This window comes from Xiphophorus couchianus, chromosome 20, assembly GCF_001444195.1.
Source record: "Xiphophorus couchianus chromosome 20, X_couchianus-1.0, whole genome shotgun sequence".
Lineage (NCBI taxonomy): Eukaryota > Metazoa > Chordata > Actinopteri > Cyprinodontiformes > Poeciliidae > Xiphophorus > Xiphophorus couchianus.
In genome coordinates this window covers 9,909,755-9,933,279 of record NC_040247.1, presented here as the reverse complement: position 1 = coordinate 9,933,279, position 23,525 = coordinate 9,909,755, and the positions used below count along the sequence as shown (strand labels likewise).

Genomic DNA, 23,525 nt, shown 5'->3' with positions numbered 1-23,525 from the left:
CTCCAAAGCTAAGTGTGAAATTATCACACAATTTATCTGGTCAACTAAAATTATAAAGCACCAGTATTTGACTTATTTTGAATTATTATGGTTTTCCAGGCACACTATAAACCCAAATTAGTAATCATTACTAAAGCTGCACATGGTATGTGATTGCCCTGGCATGTTCTCGTTTTTACAAAATCAAAAACCAAACAAATCAAGCTCTGTTTACATAAAGTCTTGTGTCCAAGATAACCCATTATTAAGGAACTCAAGGTTTTAAAAACTGATGATCTCAACCATTATTCATGTTTTCTCAGTCATTGTAACTCATGTTTATTAGAAATCATTACTCATGTTTATCATGGGAAACAAAGTATTTGGTTTCCATGTTTATCAGTATTTATTTATCATATTTATTAGACTTATTAAATGTAAATATAATCAATTTGTTTTTTTTAATGCAATAGTAAAATTTTAAATGTAAAGTTGTGTAAACATCTGATCATGTGAAAAATGTGAACATTAATGCCAAACAATGAACAGTAGGATATTTCTGAGTTTATATGTGAGCCCTAAAAGAAGACCCAGATTATGTCAGGGACGTCAGCTATTCCACAACAACAGTTTTCATAAGTGAATCAAATTACTGAATTTCAACAGACCGCCATGAATAATAACAGAACAGAATAGTATGAAATGCAATTTATGCTGACATTCACGCCACTTTTACAAAATGCACAGCTTTGTCAAGATAACATATAAATTTAGAGAGGGAATGTAAAAGAAAACAAATTCCCTATGATCCCCCACAGGCTCCGCATAAATCAAATAAGGTGGGTTAAAAAAAAGAACAAACAGAATTGAACAAAGTAACACAGCTGAACTACCAAGCAAAATTCACAGCTATAACACCAGGAATTATTGTAATGCTACAGAATAAACACAATTAGCAGGTGACCTCTGCAGCCAACAATGTCAGAAGAAACACTGAGTTCACCGATTCTTCTTTTTCTTTGTGTTGGCAAACAACTCAAAAAAGCATTACTCCCACCTACTGGCTCACCAGTCAGGTGTTCACTGAGTTGCCTCAGCTCAGAGCCATTAATACAGCAAATACTGGTTTTGAGTAGTTTACAATGCACATTTTGTTTTGCTTTTTGCAAAATAATGACAAGACTAGTAATAACAGCTTGACTTATGTAAAAGAAAATTTGGGTTTACAGTACACACAGTGGCTCTTCATAGCAAAATCAATTAACTATGTTTAATTTAGTTGTTATGAAAATGGTGCATAAATCAAAAATAACTTTTAAATATGTGACTTCAGGTTATAGTTTTATCTGACTCCTTGAAATTGGCCTCTGACTCTTGAAGGACCTCCTATACTTTCAGACATTCTCTTCAGCACATCATCACAACAGTGCTTCTCAATAAAGAAGAAGCTAAGAAGCTCCTCAATAAAACCGTTTACAACTGTTCTTTGGAGCTCTGAGCAGCCTGCTAATTGCTGCTGCTGCTAGTCTGAAGGATTTGTGGGGGAAGAGGGTGGATGCTCTCTGGGCACAGCTGGATACTTAAACCCAAAGGCAGAGCTTTGGGGACATGGGTGGAGCATTGCAGGTGCAGGCATTAAGGCAACCCTAACTAGAAAGTTCAAAGAAGTCAATTTTGCATAATATACCCCTTTAAACACATTATGCTCCTAATTTTTAAAGTTACCATAAAAGAATTTTCACACAATGCAGATTAATTAAAGCTCCTACTGGTGAAATTAAAGTCCAATTAATACCTACACAAAAGAAGGTACTTAAATGGTATAATTAAATGATACTGATGATTCAGAGGTCCACGAAGTACGTGTTTGCTGAAATCCTTTTGCCTGAAAGATAACATTGAAAACTGAGACAGGTGAGTGCAAGACTCTTTGCACTGCTATCTCAGCTTGTCAGTGTGACTGTCCTCCTATAAATATGCCACACTTCCAGCAGAATCAACCCAGTTTGATTATTTGAAGAAGTGTCTTCATTTTTCATTCACAAGCTGTGCTGATGATTCACCTTGACAATGAACTGACACAAACACTGCTGCATCTGACATGCTGCGCAAACGCAAACACAGTGTTGTTGCATTATTAGGCAGTTACTCCACCATCCATTTAAAGATGAGCATATTAATTGGTTATTTATGTGTTTTGGCATAAGGTACATGTTGTCTACATGGCAAACTGGCATAAAGGTTTGGTCACTTTACAGCAACCACATAAGAAACACCCGGAGAGAGCTGAGGTCATTAAGCTTCCCAGACACCTTTGCGCATTTAATTCCTTTTAAATTAGTTTAGGTGTTAAATGAACCTGTGTTGGAGCTAAATTAAATTCCAAAGCTATCATTAAAAAGGTTTCTATTAAGGAGCCCCGGGTTGGGAAATTGGCTCCAAAAGCGTCTTGGCCCGATAAAGGCAAGAATATTTCTAATTTCCAACTCCCTGCACTCACTTTGACCCCATGGGGTTCAGCAACACGACAAAATACCCCATTAATTCCATCTGAAAGCTGGCTGCTTATAGAAAACCACCACAATCTGTAACCTCTGATGATTTGTGTGAAAGAACATTACCACTTACAAAACACTGCGCTGCTTTCCAGTTCTACTTCAGCTTGGCACAAGGAACCTGAATTATTAACAAAACGATGCATGCTATTCCAAAATTAATTAGTAGCCTGAATGTTATCCAACGCTTCACTAATGTTACCAAGAATCCATTATTAACTGTAAATACAACTGCCAGCAATGAGATACCAGAATGTAATGATTTGTTTACCTTGTGAGCATATCAAAGGATAACACACTAACTATCTGCTCCATTTATAATAAGGCGCAACACAGAAAATGAAAACAAAACCCCCCACTTTAAATGTGTTCATCTGAAAAATTAAAAAAAACAGACTCAGTTGCTAAAAGTGTTTGGTTCTGTTGTGTTTTAATCACTTCTTTTACCTTCATGAATGATGAGCTGAGAATGCAGCTAGCAATGCTTCTTATCAAAAAGGGGTTGAATAAAACAAACCAGTGCAAAATTTAAGATAAAACAAAGAACAATTTTAGATTTGTTCCTGAATAAAGCTTCTAAAATCAAACAAACTGAAATACAACTAGAAGCAAACATGTTTTTTTTATCCATATAATTAAAACAAGGAAACAAACATATTCTTATTGAACATAATAAAATGATTTTTTTTTCATTAGAAAAATACTATTAATAGAATGTTAATCCACTGTAGTCCTTCTACTCCTAAAATATAAATTGTAAAGTTTTTGTGCAGTTAGAGCTCACAAAATTATGGCTACCTCTACAAGATCAACACTGAATTACAATGTTTAATACTGTTTAAGACTTTTATTTAAAAACAAATTTAGTAAGAAGCAACATCCCATGCAAGTGTCTTTAGGAGAGACAGAGCAGGAACTTGCAGCTCTAAACAAGGTAATACTGCAATTATTAAACAGATAATAATTGCACCAGTCACAACATCTGCCATACTTAATTCCCCACTCTGTTTAGGTTTGATCTTGCAACTTCTTCCAGTGCAATACTGTGTGTCACAATCGTTGAAGTATACATCCCATAAAATGTAACATGACCTTTCAGGCTTAGGATACTTTAAATGTGATATGTACCTGATTCAGGACCACATTTGTGTTGCTTAAAAGGTCTGACATCTGTTTGCTATTGACAAGTAAGACAGATTCTGACCACTTTTACCTGCTTATGAAAGTAAACTGTGTGATGGCGAGTCTAACCATCGCTGCACCGTGCACAGAACTTCTGTGAACCTGAAGCCCAACTCGTCTGACTTCTCTCCCTTGCCTCCGGCCCCTGGGCCCAGTCCACTTCGTCTAATAGAGATGTTGAGGAGAGAACGCAGAGCGGAGAGTGCTAAAAGTCTCTCTGAAGAAAGAAGCAGATTATATATAGCCACTGATTAAGGCAGAGATGGGAACATGACCTACATGCATAACAACATTTTCTCTCACTTACTGCTACAGAACAAGCCTTCGTCCAGGACCAGGACTCCACAACTGGGAGAATAACTCTAATTATAACACCGGAGTTGGATTTCAATGCACACCTCATTAATATTTCTCTCATTATTGGGTTAATAATGTTTTTAGAGGTGTGAGAGAGTTGGGAGAGACTGCAGACTGCCACTGAACCTTTGTTTTTAGTGCACCTGTAATGCAGGTAAAAATGACCACTGTCATCTTTTGTGTCTGGATCATGCATCAGATTATAGCAGAAACTGCTAACTCCCTTTCACACATGAAGTCAGCTTTCTAAAAATAGCTTCTCCACTGGAAGACTCACAGGGGACGAGGGGGAGAATAGGGAGAACAAGACAGTAAGAGAGAGTGAGAGAGGTTTTTCTCCTTCCTCATCATCAGATCCTGTCCTCATCATGCCAGCGACCGTGTATCCGGATGGCTCCGACAGCGCTGGCGTCGGCAGGCAGCCTGGGAGAGCGGACCTCGCTGAGATTGAATCTTGGTCTTTTTATCAACCACCTGAGGTTGATTTAACACCCTTTTTCCTGGATAGTGAAAGAGGCTGATTACAGAGTCAGACATTCCTTCTCCCTCCCCCTCAGCTCCCTCAGCTGCTGCCCATTACCAGAGCTGCTGCTGCGCTGCGCCGCTTAGGCTCATACAGACACTGAGAAGAGACACAGAGGCAGGTCAAGAAGTCCAGACATGATCAGGGGAAATCATTGTGTGTGAGCGTAAATGTAACTTTAGATGTTGAATGATTTTTACTATTACTGTTGCATAACACTGAGACAGACTGGCGACCTGTCCGGGGTGTACCCCGCCTCTCGCCCGGAATGTTAGCTGGAGATAGGCACCAGCACCCCTCCCGACCTCTCTAAGGGACAAGGGTGTACAGAAAATGATGGATGGATGTTGCACAACAGACTGACAACTTATTAGACTAAAGGAGGCACATCAAGGGTAAGCCTTCATATTTATAAGTGTTCTGATAAAGGCAATAGGCCCAGATTTCACTTAAGTGATTTCCAACTGTTTTCATTAAGTTGAAAAGCAGATCTTAAATTAAAAAAGTGATTTTGTGTTGAGTTTTGAGTTTTAACAGCTTTGTCATGCAGTCTGTATTTACATGCTTTCATTATGTCAGCTACTGCAGAGTTTATATTCCCCTGCTGCCTAAACACAAACCAACACTTTTCTTAATGTTTGCTTGGCAGTGTGATAAAAAGTGACAAGCATGTAGAGGTGAGTTCCTTGATTTTGAAGTCAAGTTTTATTTTGAGGTTTAAAAAAAATACTTTTCTTCTACAAAGTACATTTTTTTCACTGTAGGTTTAAACCTACTAGGAACCACCTTTTAAATATTTAATACTCAAGTTCTCCAATAAATATTTTCTCATTCAATCCAGTAATATCTACATGAACAACACCAGGGAATCCCAGCCTTTTCTTCCTGAAGTCCCAGATTTGCATGTACAACAGCAGCTGTGAATTGCCTTTTTTCCAAAATAATTTCTCCATGCATGTGCAATTTCCCAGCCCACTATCAAGAGTCAGTTCAGAAATTAATTATTTATACATTAGAAATATCTTTCTATTCATGTGGGGATTCTAGCTGGGCTATTCCAAAACATTAAAATTCCTTCCAGTCCAAAGAAACATTCTGTCAAACTCAAATTATTACTGTAAAGGATGGTGGTAAGAAAACAAGAAACAAGGACAAAATCAAACGTTGGTGAAAAATGGTAGAACACAAGCAAGGGAGGAAGAAAGGAAAAAGTCATGGACACAAGGAATGAGACCTGCAGTGAAGGAGTGAAGGGATGTAGGACACAAAGAAAAGCAAACTAAGGACAGTCACAGGAGATGTAGAATATAAGGATAAGAGAGAAAGGAGAGAAAGAAGGAAAGCAAAAAGGAAGCAGTATCTATACAATGATTTTCTTTTCTTTCCAGGCATTCCATACAGAGCAGAGGTCCTCAGCCCTGTCCTTCATGTTTTACTTGCTTCCCTACTGCTGCACACCTGACTTAAATGAATAGGTGATTAAAAGGCATCTGCAGCAACAGAAAGCAGGCTAAGGAGTTAACACAAATTTTTGAATCAGTTGTGCCAGAGATTCGGACACATATAAAACATGCAGGACACTGGGCCCCGAGGACCACGGTTGGGGACCACAGATATAGAGAATCTACTTGCCTACATGTGCCAGATTTTATTAAAATTTATTAAATCTAGACTGCATCCACATTGCTGTAACAGCAACTTGTGTTTGTATGACCTTCAATCACCTTGCTTGTTGGTGTGCAGGTGCGTGGGTGTGTAGATGCGAGTGTGCGTAGGTGTTTGAGGGTACGTGTAGAAGTAGGTGTGGGTGTTTGTGAGCAAGTTTGTCACTTAGAGGCAACACAGTTGTTAGAGAGGTTAGAACAATAAAAAGCCTGTACCATTCAGCACCCAGGAGCAACAAAGGGCAGGCGGACATGACTCTGGGAGGCAGCAGCCGCCCCAGGAAGACAAACACACACCCACCTCCCGCTGCAGAGGCCAAACAGACCGGTGCCCGCACATATCCCCAACATTATTTTCTTCCTCATTACTTTTACAGAACTCACACTAGTCCAGATTTTTCAGAGCATGTAGAGAATGTAAAAATCCACAAACTTCTGGATAGCTAATTTAATCTGAATTTAAATTTGTCTCAGAAAGTATTACAAATCTGTGTGTAAATGTACACACTGAGGAATCAGATTTTTCCTTCACATTTTTTTACTCTCAAGAAAAAAGTACGTTTGTGCATGATAATTCAGGGCACTGCCTCTGCTTGTTGTTCTAAAGATTGTGTTTGAGGCTCATGCATTTAGTTTCAAGAATTAGAAAGGCATCCCTCTGCAAAGGTGTTTTTGCTGGGATACGACTGTTATAAAATAATTAAATTTAATGTAGAGTTCCCATTTGTTTGATAAATTCTCACACTTTTTTGATGTTTGTCTTGATTTATATCTTTTAGTTTCAAATTATTGTAAAGTCAACCAGGTGCGACAACAATTATATTCCCCCATGAAAAAACTATGTTCATATGTTCAACAAGTAATTTCTGGCAAAGGTCATTTGAAATACTTGAATTTTAGCGATTTTGTTTTTCTTAAATATAATAAAAAGTAACACCATAAAATTAATTAAAAACAGTCAAAATTCCAAGTTAATGTTTGAGCTAACATTGATGAATTGTATTACAATCTGCACATGGCAAAAGAAATCATGACTTCAACTTGAGATTTCTAATTTTTTTTTCACTCAGAGATCACAAAAACATTATCTAGAGGAGCTTGTTTTGAGTCTAAATGGGATAAAAAGCTTCAATCATCATATAAAAAATGTCCTTCATGGATTTTATGTGCATTGACAGATCATCTGAGCATGTGTTTCAACAGCAAGTGAAAGGATTGACGGGAAAATACAATGCAGACCACTGAGCCTTTTCAGAGGTAACATACTGTTTACTTGCTTTTGTAATTACATGCACACTAAAAAGCCTGAAAGGGATCAAGCAGCGCATATCTTTCTAGGTTAAAAGCAATTAAATGGATTTTAATTTAGTAAAATGTAGGTAGTTTAATGGATCATAAGTTACACAGAAAATGCTTCTTTCAAGGGGGAAAGAAGCATAAGAAGAATATGCTTCTTTCTGGTGGAAAGAAACATATTCTGTGTATGAACAAGATCATCTTGTGCTGATCTTGTGACATCAGCACAAGATTCTGATGTCTGGCAAAATGTTAAAATGGTACTTTTTTTCTTATCAATCGCTCTCTTTTCCCTCGCTCTTTGAAAACTGACATTAAAGGCTAACAATCTTTTGTGCTTGCCAGATAAAAATTCCCAGACAGGCAATTTTGGCTTTTTATTTGTAGAGTAAAAGCTTCCTAAAGGAGAATTTGTCCTTGCTGTTATTAGCCTTATGGATCTTATTACATGTTAACAAGGTAAGTGACAACCTATGTCAGGTGTGTCCATGTTCTAAGATTGCTTTAAGATAGACATGCAAAGCAAAACAGGATGTAAAACAGAAAGATCAACAAGGTTGACTCTGCAGTTTATTTTTATACTTATACCGCTGAATGTAGCCAAGAAAATAAAATGTATTACAAACTTATACATACACATTAAAAAGATTCAAAGTAAAATGTACAAGTCAGACATTACAACTGTCCATGGCTGATGTCATGTCTTTACTTTTCTTTTGTTATCACTCACTGAAATCCACCACAGGACACAAGAGAAGAACCTCAGTAGGTGTTGCTGTATGTCTGAAACACCAACACAAAGTCGCAATCTTATGTGATGTCTGACCAGTGCTTGACCATAACTCATTTAGTCATGAGGTGAATCTGACTGACAACATGAAATAACAAGGTTAAGTATTTATCTCCTTTAATGCCATGTTCCATTAACCTCAAAACCTCAAACACACACCCACCTCGAGAGAATAACCTCAAAACCATTTTGATTGTTTTCTAGATGGACGTAGCAAATAGGATTAGCCAATTAACCACACTAATAGGTTTTGACTATCATCCACAGTGCAAACCAATAACAAGCAGCAATATGTGGCAACCAACAGATGTTTATTACTGCTGTAAGTGTGGGAGATTCCATAAGATGTGGATCGACAGAGATGTAAATATACGGTGCACAGACTTCAACTGCAATCTCTATTAATTCATATCAGATTTTGAGGTCAGAGTTGGTGCCAACAGCCCCAGGTTTTGAGAAAATTGGAAGAAAGAAGTTCTGTAAACATCTTAAAAATGAAGTAGAGATCAAACTCTGAAACCACAGGGGCAGAATGACTGAGCGAGAGAGCATGAACCAAGTTTACCAAAGCAATTGCCAGATTCTGCCAAAGTGTGCTGGGAAAGAGATCATAGCACTGCTTGAAGTGGAGAAGATTTTGACGTGTGAAGTCTCTGTTCAATTTTAAAACTGAATCACACTCTGGAAGAAGATAGAAGGAGACACTCTGCTGTTATAGATAAAACAGCAGAGTGTTTGGAGATCCATTTCTCACCCCTGGTCCTGAGCAGCTATCTACACCAGAGCATGGCATCTGTCTTTCTTTTAAATACATTTTGTCTGCAAGGTTCATAATTGTTTACAATGAATTATGACTTTATTTTTTCAAAGTAATCGTGTATTAGATTTTGATGATAAATTCTGTTAAACTGCAGCACAAACACAACAGCTGCATCACATTTAAACATGTATGAGTTTAAAGTATTTGTGATAGCTGTGTCCTTGGTTGGTGATGAGGATTGTATTGTCCAAGCTGTCGACTCCCAGTGCTGCTGCCTTTTGTGTGTCTCACATAATGGCTCTGTGCTCAAAACACATTGTTCAGGTTTAAAATTTACATAATGCTTTCACCTTGGCATTTCTGTCTTTTTGTATCTATGATACAAAAGATAACACTTGCAATACACCACACATACGCACACATCAGGGTCAGGCAACCTGTTCAGCTCAAACACATTACACAAACTAATAAGAGCTATTTTGGTCACACGTCCAGCTTTTCAATAGGTTTTTTTTGTTTTTGTTTTTGATCTGTACAAAAGAAACAAAATTGACACACTGAGCACATGTAAAGAAGTGAAAGACATTTTCCACAAGTCGAAAATAATTGATAGAAGAGAAGAGAGTTTCAGGTCTGCCAGTGATACATGTCATCCTAACAGAAAGAATATACTTGGCTCAGAAAAAAGGAAAAAAAAACACACTGACCATCAAATCATTTTGTATCTTGTTATGGGTCAAATAAAATGGAGTGTGACAGCCCACACATTGTCCTGTCCAGAAGTCTCAGTGCAGCTCATTTTTTATAATGAACACCTAAGAAAGCCATCTCTCTCCTTTTTTCTAAAAAATATGTTAACAATACTTTGAGGCTCCATGCAGCAGCAAACAACCATTCTCAATGTTCTGTTGGTGTTATAATGATCTTGCCAGAGTATGCAGTTTCTCTCTCCTATTTTATCCTCATAAGTGTTTTTTTTGTTCCAACAAGGTACCCCAGCCGACCTTGGTTATTCGTACATGTGAGTCAGAGCAAGCGAAGCTCTTCGTTTTCTTCTCTTAATAAAATACACTCTGCAATTTGACAAGACTCGCACAAAAAGAGGAATAAGATCAATATTTTTCTGAGTTAAAGAAAATCTCATAAATTTTTAAGAGGCTCCTGTAAAATTTTTGGCGTTTTTCTTATATTCATTCTCTGTTTGTTTTCATCTAAGTGTCTGCTGCCATAGTGCAACATGCAGCTTTATCCCCCAGCAAGAAATGTAAATTACACCCCAGTTATTAATAAGTTCTACAATTTTAAAAAGCTACTGAGCACTCTCATAAATATTAAATTAAACCTTGTAGTATCAAATGGCAAGAAATGGTTAGTTAGAATTAGAAATCTAACCATTTGTTTCACGTTCTTAAAAGCCATGTGTCACAACGTGACCTTTGGTTAAATTGAAAAGTCCATGGGGAGTGAGAAATTTAATTTCCAAGAAGAGTGATGTTGAACTCATGCACTTTAAACTAATCTTGTGCACTAACAAGCTGGTTATCTATGGTCATGGCTGCTGATGGTGGGCTAAATAGAACATGGTAGTTGGAGAGGGACAGAATTTGGCCCCTCAAACATAAAATTGTTCTACATTTATTTTAGATAAATGTAGAAATTGTTTTTTTTCTCATAATTTACAGATTAAACTAGTAATTTAAAAAGAAACTGCAATTACTAGTGTTTGTGTCATCAAACAGATTGTACATTAAGAACAGTTTGTTAACTTGAATGCAGTACATGCCACAGATACAAATGAGATTTAACATCTAATTAACTAAATTAAGCATAACTGGCCACAACTTTGACTTCAATATGCAGACAAAGTACTTCCAAATTATGCTCTTACTTGTAGAACATGTAGTAACAGGTATTAATGGAATCAAATACACCAGTAATGGCTGGTGGGATGTTTGTGAAGAAGTAGCACTTGTACTGAGTTGATGCATTCAAAGCATTAAAGTATTCTGTCCCACAGTCATGGAATAGGCTCCAGCATTCAGTGTCCACAAGGATGTTCAAAGCACCAGTATATAATGCCAATAATAATATGTTTGGATTTCAATTAGAAAGTAAGTGAGCAAGTTTTATTTATACATCACCTGATGCAACTGATGGTTATGCTAATGACCAGACATGCAACACACAACTTATTTTTGTCTAATTGTTTGCATTTTTGTGTTCTGAATGTGTACCTATGTAAAGGATTGAACTTTGGGATGCTTAGATTAGACAGAAAGACTTTTGTGTTTGATATTGTAAATCTCAAGACTTTTTTCATGACTCAGTAAATAAAAATAACAATTTCTTGCACTCATTTAAGCCATTTGGAACTCTGAAATGAGTTGCAAGAGTGTCATGGCATTTTTATCTCTGTTTACATTTTCCACAATGCTAGAGTGAACAATTGATTCTTTAGGAAATTATAATTTCTGTTCAAATCCTTTCCTTCTTCTGAGTCAAACTACAGAAACCCTTTAAATGAACTATAAATTCACCTTGCCATTTATGTCATAGATTCTGAGTGAGCATGAGGGAGCGATTAGGAGCAGTGAGAAATCATTATGAAGGTGACCGAGCATTTCTCAAGGGACACCACCTTCAGACATACAGAGGAGAACTCTCACTTTGTAATACAGTGGAGCAGCTTACACAGAAACCAGCTTTGCACAAAATGCTGCAGCAAAAGATAATATTTCACCACAAAATATAGAATCCTTCTGCATGAGTCTTTCACTTCATCTTCAGATATAAAACTTGTTTCCAGATCAAACAACTGAAGCCAAAGAACATCTTGGGGTCTCATCTGATAAATCTTAACACCAGCTTTAGTAGGATTTTTTCATTATAAGAATGTTTAGAGAGTATTCAATCATTGTCTGATTAAATAAAACAAACACCACAAGTGTGTATCCTGACTGATGCATGCTAAACTACTCCAGAAAACACACACTGGCACTCATAAATAAGCTGTACTGTATAGTACTGAAGTACAGAGGCAGGCTGCCTCAGCACTCATTTAAAAGTCAAACTGGTTTTCATAAATAATTCAGTCAGTCAAAAACTCAAAACAAACTCATCTAGTGAGTTTATTTAACTCATAAATAGTAATATGATTTGTAAATACTGTGTTCTACTTACCCTAATGTGGTCATGGTGACAATGGTGTACCAGAACGAAGCTGGGATGCTGGTAAACTTGCTGGAGCTGGAGCCCTTCTCTGCATAAAACATGACCGTAGCAAAGATGATGATGGCCATGGTGAGCGAGAAGAGGAGAAAGCCCAGCTCTGAGGCACAGCTCTTCAATGTATAGCCCAGGATTCGAAGCCCCTGGGAGTGGCGGGAAAACTTGAAAATGCGAAACACTCGGAAAACTCGCAGAGTCACAAAGGCGCCACTCACGTCCTCGTTGTTGGTCATCACAAGGCCAATGTAATATGGCAAGATGGCCACCACGTCGATAATGCTCATCACAGAGCGCATGAAGCGGTAACGGCTGGGCGCAGCAAACAGGCGCAGCAGGTACTCTACCGTGAATATCATGACGCATGCAGTGTCTATGCAGAAGAACGCCACGGTGTAACGTTCACCACATGGCATGTCTTTTTGGTTGGTGGTAGTACCACAGGGGACAGTCTCCACCACATTGGTGATGACCGAGATGGCAATGAAGAAGCCGGTGACATAGTAGAAGACCAGAGCCAAGGTGGAGGTGTGGGGATTCTCAAAGGCACGCCACATAGTCTCTCTGAAGTTCAAGTTGGGCTGCTTCAGATCTTTGTTTTCCTCCTGGTCATCCTGCAGCCGCTCCAAGTTCTCCCTCTTTCTGTCCTTGTACTCTTCATAGCAGCAGTCACCTATGATCTCAGGTATGATTCCAAAGAATGTCAACTCCTCGTCATAGGCCGAGATACACTCATGACGGGGGTAGTGGAGCTTTCCTGTTCGGTAAAAGTTAAGGATGCTCCTGAAGGCATCAGGGTCTCGATCAAAAAAGTACTCCTTTGTTTCCTCATTGTAGAAGAAGTCCTTCTCTGAGCTGCCCAGTAGAGTGTCGGGATATCGATCCAAAGTTGTTCTCCATGTTTGAAAGCGTCGTCCGCTGACATTAAGGATTATCAGCTCATCTTGTTTTCTGCTGTTGTCTCTCGGAGCAATGGGCATGGGACAGTTGGCCACAGGCATCCAGCCAATGGCCGCAGCCCTGGCAAAAGGAAGCCATGCAGCTACTCCGGTTGCCATTACGAAGCAGAAAGTTGGACAAAGGCTTCCTTAGATGTGACTGCTCTCAAAAAGAACTGGCATCTAAAGAACATTTGTACAGAAGAAAAGAAACAAAAAAAGGTAAAAATCAGCAGCTGCACAGCTGAGAAAATGATGTTTGCCGGTCAAAGCTTGCTGCTGCGAAGCTTTATACTGAGCTTAAAATCAGTTCACTCTATAAAATGTCTGACCACTCAGCACACTTTTGTTCAAATCTAACAGAAAAGGTTTGTACTGTACGGACCCACCATGACATACATCTACAATTCTAATGCTCTGAAAAATTAATAAAATGAAATTTTATAAGCATTTGAAACCACATTAACCATGATAACTAATTACCTACCATTAGTAATCTGATATTGTGTAGGTTTGTGATGACATAAGATTAGTTCAGAAATATTAAGATGTTTCTGATCAGTGACCATGACAGAACTAGATGATTTTCAAAAGCTTGTTTTATCAAAATAGGTGAAATTTCACATTCACAGCTGCAAAAACAGTAACTCATTGTGCTTCACATGTTTAGAATCTTTTTATCATATGAAACTCATACGCTATAAGAGTTTTACTGTTTGCATAAATTATATAAAAAAGTTTTTTTTTTTAAACTTCTCAATTGCATCCTCGTCAATTGATGCACATGTGTCACATTACAGGGACCTAACATACAATGAAGGCTTTTGTTTGATTTCTTTTCTTTTTTTTCAGAAATGGATTGACACGATTAATTCAGTTTCTAGCATATAATCTCTTTGTCTGAATCGCAGCTAAACGTCAAGAGTCGAGATAAGGTGTCCTAATCAAAGTCTTGTTTTACTACTATAGCAGCTTCGGCTTCCAAGACAAGGAACTACAAATATAGTTCTCTCAATCACTCAAAATTTCAGCAAAATTTAATCAGCTCAGCAAAATTTAAACTAATAAATATCAACCTATCAGCCCATAGCTGCACCATTACTATTTAGCAGCGCAGAATAGGGAACTGAATCAAACCTGTTGAATACGAACAGGGGAACCTGCTGAAGATTTAAACAAGCCGCAACATGTTTATTGGGTGCTTACATTTTTAATTCGGCACCGATCTATATTAGACTGAAATGCATTTTAGATCAGTCAAATCAATTTCTGCATTTTCCTTTGACTAAAAACGCATTTTCAGACTCAAACAAATAACTTGTCAAACTATTTCAAAATTTGCTCGTCTGAAATATAAATATTTAAAAATGTTGATTTTCAAAAATAAACGTACTCACCAAAAAGGAGATGAACTCCCTTCAAAGTCGAAACATGAGAGTTTTAATGAACACCGAGTCCGCAGGTGTCAGAGAGAGAGAGAGCAGGAGCCCGCCTCCATCCAACGAGCAGCGCGTCTCCTCCAGGATGGATGGATCGATAAACTCCCGTGGACACGTTTCCGAAGCGGAGCAATCAGTGCTTGGATCACTCAAAGAAGAAACGGTCTGGTCCGAGATAATGCGAGTGTTACCTGGTGGACTCTACATGGTGGCTCCTTTGTTCTGCCGTCAGTGTTTGGAAAGTGAAATGTGATGGAGAGGAGCAGCGCGCCTCCTTCTCTCCTGCTCAGAGTACAATGCCCGCCTCGCTCACTGAGGCAGCTCCGTGTGAGTCCTGCTTCTCCTCTCTGCCTCATTTTACTCATCTCAGACAGACCAACCTGTCACTCAAAGCTACTCCAACACCATACTGTTGCTTTTCGGACATGTTACATTAGAAATAACTAAATAAGCTACATTAATTCAGAGTTAAATATCCAGTGTTTCAGGGTGCTGATGAGCCTCTGCTAAGCTGAATACTCAATAAATAGCCAATATATACTGTATATATATTTTTATTTACCAATATTCAGGGAACTTTAAATTTTGTTTAAATAATTGGTGGTTCATCTTGTGTCATATGGACTGAAAATACAATTTATCCATTTCTCTTCATTCTTCCTTTTTTCTGACTGTATAACTATAAAAAATAAACAAACATGTTTAAGGGGGCAATATAAGTGATTAATGTTGAAGCTCTATGCAAGTATCTTGTTTTTCCCAAGCTTAAGATCTGCATTTTTTCCTGTACATCTACTAACACTGAAATACTTTAAAATGCTATGGATTCATTTATTTCCCTTTGCTTTGATGTTGTCTATCTTAAAAGGCAGAGGGGTTCTTGAGAGGTCTGTAAGATAATGATAGTTAACACTAGAAATCCTCTGCTGCATCTGATCTATGAGACTCACTTCAGGCAACACTTTGTAACCAGGAGTAAACAGAACCCCAGATACAGATTGCTATTTTATTCAGCTGTTATATATAATACATATGTGTTTATAAAATATATATTTGTTTATAATTATTTGAGCAGGTGTTTTTCAGACTAAGTGGGATTCACCTGCCAAGGGAATGTGTTGGCCAAGGTGGCAGAGAATGACAAAGAGAATTTGTGGGATTTCCAAATTCAGAAGGACTAAATGGTAATGGAAAACCAACCAAACATTGTGATCAATAAGCAACAGAAGACAGCTGTTGTGATCAATGTGGCCAATCTAAAAGATGGAAACATCAGGAGAAAGGAACATGAGAAACTTTAAAAATACCACGGGGTCAGATAAAGCCTAGAAAGAACCTGGCAGGTAAAAGCCACTGTAGTCCCAGAAAAGTGACAAGAGCTAGCTTGTTTTAGTTTTTTCATCTGTTGAAGAAAATCAAGTTATCATGTGAAACATTTCCCATAAGTCTTGGGGATTATCCAGATGTGTTCTGCAGGATCCAGGGCAGCCCATTGCTTACTTAGATCTCTACCATGGATATTTATTTTGCCCAGTCCCATTGTTATTGCAGAATCATGAACACTTAACTAAACTGAGGCAAGTTGGGCCTTCAGTGATTTCTTCTGTGTAAAGTTATGAATGAGTCATAAATAATAATATTAATACATTTCATTTAGAAGTGCTTTTCAAAGCACTAAGGGCACTGTACAGATCAAGCAACGTAACAAAAAAGGTTAATTAATAACGGTAAACATTAACAATTGCAAAGGTATGTAATTACAGTGAGTAAGCAATCTTAAACAGATATTGTAGGTTTTGAGTTCTGATTGGAACAGAGGTAGAGAATCGGTGTAGCTAATGTTTAGAGGGAGAGAATTCAAGAGTTTGGGAGCAAAGTGGAAAAGTTCTGTATCCCACGATACTAAGACAAACAGAAGCAATAGTGAAATGAAGAGAGGCGGAAGATCTAAGCCTGTGGGAGGAGGTAGAAATATGAAGAGCAGAACATAGGGAGGAGCAAGGTTATGAATAATCTTGAATGTAGAATTTTGAATTGTATTCTGAATTTTACAGGGAGCCAGTGGAGCTACAGTAAGACTGGGGTGATGTGGTGAAAAGATGTGTTTCAGTAATAATGCAAGCAGCTGAATTCTATATGACCTGAAGCTTATGGAGGGATTTTTGAGGAAGACCAAAGAAAAGAGAGCTGCTGTAGTTGTTGCAGGAGGTGACAAGGTTATGGACAAGAAGACTAGATGTGGAGTTTGAGGAAAAAGGAGGGACGTAGAGCTTTAATAATGCGGAGATGGAAAAAAGCAGAACTAGTACTGTTGTTTTGCGAGGTGAACAGTAGAGTGTTGTTGAGGATGACACACTGACTCCTAACCTGAGGAGAAGGGGAGAGTGTAGAACCATCAAGTTGATTAAAGGGAAACACTGTCAGCTTGAATAATACAGATTTAATTTCTACAAAGAGGGTCTCACTTTTGCTGTTATTCAGTTAAAAAAGTTGGAGGTAAACCCAGATTGTATTTCAGATAAACGGAGAAAGGAAAGAAGGTGAGAGTGGGGAATTTGGTTTAGAAGAATGATAGAGATAAATGTCATCTGCACGGTAGTGAAATAGAATACTAGAAAATATTTCCTAGAGGAGGAAGGTAAATCACAAAGAGCAGGTTTCCCAGGACAGAGCCATGAGGCACTCCGGTTGCAACAGTGGAAGGATGGGAACTAAAGGACTTGAGATGAACAAACCAGCAATGTAAGAATGAAACCTGTCAAGGAGAGTATGGATGATATCAAGCAAAGATAATCAGTGGAGAAGGATGCAGTAAGAAATTGTATCAAAGATGATTTTTATCATTTATCTGAGGGCATTTTCAGTACTGAGGCGGTGAACGAAAATCAGACAAGAATTTTTCATCTGGTTATTGCGTGTTAAATTGAAGTAAACTTAAGAGGCAATTATGTTTTGAGTACTTTGAAGAGAAAAAATAGGTTAGATATGGAGCAAAGACTGTTGTAATTGTTGGGATCTGAGCCAGGTGTCTTCTATATAGGAGTGATCAGAGCTTTTTAAAAAAAACAACAAAATACTAAATAGTACAAGCTAAATGCTATTAAACATGGAAAAATGATTTCTATATTCTTTTTATACTTGGTACACAAATACTAAGTTTACCTCTTCCTTTTGTTTCATCCTACCTCTATTGTGAATGTATAATTAAACTTTTTAATTTACTGTAAATTCAGTATTTGTAGCTGATGCTACAAACAAATAATTTAAATAATAAGGAACACTTAAATACCACCCTGCACTTCAAAATCCAATTTCCTTTGTTAGCTGCTCCTACAAAGGTAACATCAGTAGCCATGATGTGTTATAATATGTAATAAGATGTAAGCTAATTACAAATTATGCTAATGACAGCAGGTATGTTACACACTTTCTAGAGTAGCTTAGGAATGATGAAGCATAGGGTGTTGACATGTTGGTATGGAAAATATGAAAATATGCTTTGGGTCCCAAAAAGATTTGAACCGGAACTGGGAGTGACATTATTTTAAGAGTGGGAATGATTCCAGAAGTAAACGAGAAGTGAATGATGGCACTTATGTAGAGAAGAATAGCATGAAGGCAGGGTTTGACCAGGGCTATTGGGATTAGATCAGGTTCGCAAGTGGTAGACTTATTCTTATGGATGATGTCAGAGATATTAGAGATGCTTGGAAGTTGAACACTGGAAAATGGCTAACAAAAAGGGAAGATCTCAAAGGAAAGCAAGGTGATATTTTAGGAGAGTAAAATGATTTAATCTTGTGGCCTTTCTTATTAAAAACCTGTATTTTAGTAATATAAGGGTTTGTTGAAAAGTGCAGGGTAAAGGCAACCTGAGAATGGAAAATATTGAACTCTGGAACAGATGAAATGGGAATAGTAAGAGGATTTCCTTTGAGAATTTAATTTGTTATAATCTACCAGGTGAGTATTACATACCTCTTTATAAATTGCTAGTACAGTTTTCTTTTGGAGTAGTTCTAGTTGTTCATTATTAGTAGTGCATTGAGCTCTCATAGACAGATTTCAGGGGTAAACCAGATTTGGAGAAAGTAACAGACCAAGTTTTAGTAGCAAGTCAGGTCAGAAAGTTATTTAGGCAGTCATTATATTGAGATTCACTTTCAAGTTGAGTGGAGGAGCATGTGGAATCAGAGAATTTAAAAAGAGATGGTATCCATATTGAAATCCTTAATATTCTGAAATGAGATAAGTTGTGGAAACTTTGTTATGGCGAGACAAAGGGAAATTTAAAAGGAGATGAGGAAATGATCAATTAACTGAAGATCATCAGCTGAACAGTTGGAGGGGGTGCAAGTTATAGAAATTATAAGTCAACTAAGCTCAAGTTCCTGCTGTCTGGATGTCCTACCCACACATTTCTTTAAGAAAGCCCTGCCTGTTATTGCTAATGATCTGATCCAAATAGTAAAGTCATCGCTCTCATCAGGCGTTTTCCCCCAGGCTTTGAAAACAGCAGTAATCAAACCACTGATAAAAAATAACAATCTGGACAAATCATTACTGCAAAATTACAGGCTGATCTCCAACCTGTGTGTAAACAGTTAAATAGCTTCCTAATGATAACCAACTGCTTTGACTTCTTCCAGTCTGGTTTACTTGCTCACCACAGCACAGAGACTGACCTCGTAAAAGTGTTCAATGATATCCGTATAAATATGGACTGTAGGAGAACCACAGTGCTGGTTCTGTTGGACCTCAGTGCAGCTTTCGACACTGTCAACCATGACGCTCCGGTCCAGTGCTTAAATGGTTTGAATCTTACATAAAGAACAGCGATTTCTTTGTTTCAATTGGAAACTTCTCATCAAAGAGGTCAAAGGTCACATGTGGGGTACCCCAAAGTTCAATCCTGGGACCCCTCTTATTCAATATTTATATGCTCCCACTAGCTCAGGTTATAACAGGAAATAATATTAGCTACCATAACTATGCAGATGACACACAGCTCTACATTACGATGTCACCAGGTGACTCAGAACCCATCTAATCACTGAACAGATGCTTAGAACAGATAAATGTGTGGATGTGCCAAAACTTTCTCCAGCTGAACAGAAACAAAACTGACGTTATTATTTTTGGACCTAAAGAGGAACGATCTAGAGTCAATGCACAGCTTCAGTTATTACAACTGAAAACCAGCTATCAGGCCCGAAACCTGGGAGTAGTGATGGACTCTGACCTGAACCTCCAGAGCCACATAAAGACAGTTACAAAGTTGGCCTTCTATCACCTGAAGAACATTTCCAGGATTAAAGGACTTATGTCTCAGCCAGATCTAGAGAAACTCATCAATGCGCTGATCCAGAACGCTGTTGCTCGCGTTCTCACTAAAACCAGGAAGATAGAGCACATAACACCAGTTTTAAAGTCCCTACACTGGCTCCCTATAGCTCAAAGAATAGACTTTAAAATACTGTTGTTAGTTTACAAATCACTGAACGGCTTAGCACCACAATACATTAAAGATCTGCTGTTGTTGTATCAACCTTCCAGACCTCTCAGGTCTTTCAGTTCTGGTCTGCTCTGCATCCCCAGAACCAGAACCAAGCGAGGAGAAGCAGCATTCAGAATCTATACACCACAAATTTGGAACAAACTTCCAGAAAACTGTAAAACAGCTGAAACACTGACTTCCTTTAAATCTCGACTAAAAACCCACCTGTTTGGAATTGTATTTGAAACGTAATCTATTACAAATTTAATGATGGAACTTGACTTAATGCTGTGTTTTCATTGTTGATTCTATGTTGCATTGTGTTTCTGTGTTTGATGTAAACCACTTTGAATTGCCTTGCTGCTGAAATGTGCTATACAAATAAAATTTGATTGATTGATTGTGATGTCAATATGACAAGCCCATTGTAACAATGTCCCTGCAAAATGTGCAGAGACTGTGCCAGGCAGATGTTTATTAGTTTTATTAAGGAACTGGAACAAACAAGGCCAAATGAGGAGCTCATGTCTAAGTGCAAGGCAAGAAAATAAACAGGCTTGCTGGGAAAGAACTGGAGCATAGAGGAGAATCATGGGGACAAGTCATCGATAGCAGTAATACATTTATTACTGATATATAATTAGATTTAAATATTCATTTATATTTACATACATATGTTGCTTTCACGTACGTTATTTTATGTACTAAGTTCATCTAATTTACTACATTTTCTATTTCATGTTAATTACCAACAGCGGGCTGCTCAGTGGCGCAGTTGGTAGCACTGTTGCCTTGCAGCAAGAAGGTCCTGGGTTCGATTCCCGGCCCGGGGTCTTTCTGCATGGAGTTTGCATGTTCTCCCTGTGCATGCGTGGGTTCTCTCCGGGTACTCCGGCTTCCTCCCACAGTCCAAAAACATGACTGTTAGGTTAATTGGTCTATCTAAAATTCTCCCTAGGTGTGAGTGTGTGTGTGAATGGTTGTTTGTCCTGTATGTCTTTGTGTTGCCCTACGACAGACTGGCGACCTGTCCGGGGTGAACCCCGCCTCCCGCCCGGAACGTAGCTGGAGATAGGCACCGGCAGCCCTCCCGACCCCATTAGGGACAAGGGTGAACAGAAAATGGATGGATGGATACCAACAGCGTTTATTTGCTACCAATGCTTGTTGGGTTGTTTCTAATCACTAATCCTGTTTCATAGCATACAATTCCAGGAACAGCCATTAACACAGACTCATTCCCTGCAGATCACAACCTTGCTAGGACAGCTGTTCCTGTTTGTGCACATTGCATTGGCCATGGCATAAGTTTTCTGCTAGGCTTACTTCTAATCATGTATGTGTCACTTAAAATGTGCTTAAACAGTGCTGACAGATTCCTGGTTCCTTATTTGTTTTACAGCTCCTAATACAAATCACTCCCAGTTATTACCGACTTAAAAAATAGGTACTCTAATTTTTTTTATGTAAAAAGCAAAACTGTTGCAATATTATAAAAAAACAGTAATGTAGTTGAGACAGCAGTTGTAAAAGAAATACATAGCTAGGATTTATCAAAAGGATCTGTTGACAGGGCAACCATTAGTCATGCATTCAAATCTCCCCTTCATATAGAAGAGTGGTGAGACTAAAGTCAATACTAAGAGACAACCATAAAAAAATCCTGTGCAGTTTGATACAAGTCATGTAGGGGAAAAAAAATTGTGTTCTGATCAACCAAAAGGAAAAAAAAATGGAACAAATCCTATTCCTGGTGAAAAATGAACACTACACACCACCTTAAAAATCCCAGCATCAAACAGCATTATGTGGCAGTATTATGCTGTGGGGAGGCAGGGAAGGAAAAGCTGGTTAGAGTTGATGTATGATGAGTGAATTTCACATTCAAATTCAGACCTAAATCTGGATACTTTGCCACATTTTTGAGGTTTTTACTTGTAAAAAACTAAAAATAAAACCATGTTTTCATTTTGGTCTCACATTATTGCACTAATTTGTGTTAGTTTAGTACATACAATACAATCCAGATAAAATAGACTCAATTTTAGGGTCAACGTATTAAAATGTGAAAGAAGTTCAAGGAATATAATTACCTTTGCATGGCTCTGTAACAGAAACAAATTCTAATTAAGCTGTACCAGCTGTGAAACATCAATCCCAGATCTAAAGACAATTTCAAAATTTTTCTCCTCTTCGCATTGCTATGTGTAGGCAATGCAGCACTTAGTGGTCATTTTCTTTTCTGATGAGAGATCTGGTTGAAAATATCTGACATTCTAAAGTTTCTTTTAAGCAGTTGCTGAAGCACGGCAGGGGTCCAAATGTAGTTTTTAGCTTCTTTCTCTTTATAAGAAAAAAGCATAAGCTTTAACCAGAATTTAATATTCAATTCCTCATATAACTTCTAAAACAGGCCTTCATTGTGAGTCTTTGAACCAAGTGGGGAGTAGGAATCAAAGGAAACCCTGTAGAGCCCAGTCAGCAGCGAGGAAGATGCGATGAGCCTCCTTCAATCTCACACTTCAATCCCAGGCATGTCAGTGTATACAGAGGCACCTCAGGGGACCACTGTGGCTGGATGAGGAGGGTCTTTGAATGGAGGGCCTTGTGTGTGGCCAGCAGACGTAGGAGAAATAAAGGGGGAGAGAAAGCGAGGCTGTGTGCCCTCAGTGTGCAGACAGGCAGGGTATTGATGGACTTCAGTACGTTCTGATGTTTGGATAAAGTTTTGTAACGTTTTAATAAAGTATGAATCAAATAAGTCTTTGTTTAGGTTCTCCTTTTGCTAACTTTTTGTTTTTATTTTTATACATGAAATCATCTCACTAAGTAGTTGAAAAATGTTAGGTATATTTTTCCCCTTTAAATCTGAGTCTTTGCTGCAGTGCAACGATTTGTTCTTTCATGGAAGAAGTGTTTGTCGGTTGATGCATAAACCCACTCTGACACCATTTCATTAAAGCAGCAGTCATGACTCACAAATTCACACTTCCTCAACATTTATTCTTACATGACTGCCTGCCCTCCTTTCCATTGACACAAAGACAAAGACAATTAGTGGATGCAGCCAAAAGTATGCTGAAACAACGAAGCGTGAAATTTTTATATTGCCGTCACCGGCTGCAACAGAACAATTCTTTTATGCTGTGAGTTTTTTAAGCACTTCACCTCAAAATGCCATACCTTTCTGTGTGCCATAGACATTTTTTACAGCTTTTGTGACAGAAAGGTTTCCAAACATTCAAAATGCATTAGATTTCGAAAATTGAAACACTCTTAATGGGGAGAAATTATAAGGTAAAGTAGTTCTTTTAAATGCG

At 38.0% G+C, this 23,525-nt stretch overlaps 1 protein-coding gene across 1 annotated transcript in view; it reads right to left on the bottom strand.

Annotated features, from left to right (window-relative positions):
* Window positions 1-15,161, bottom strand: part of LOC114134862 (potassium voltage-gated channel subfamily D member 3-like) — an 83,928-nt gene extending 68,767 nt beyond the window's left edge. Inside the window, exons 1-2 of the mRNA XM_028001712.1 lie at window positions 14,667-15,161; window positions 12,287-13,452 (exon numbers count right to left, since the gene is read on the bottom strand). Coding sequence (XP_027857513.1) covers window positions 12,287-13,389 — 1,103 coding nt within the window. The 5' untranslated portion in view covers window positions 13,390-13,452; window positions 14,667-15,161. The remainder of the gene's footprint in view (window positions 1-12,286; window positions 13,453-14,666) is intronic.
* Window positions 15,162-23,525: the final 8,364 nt, after the last annotated feature.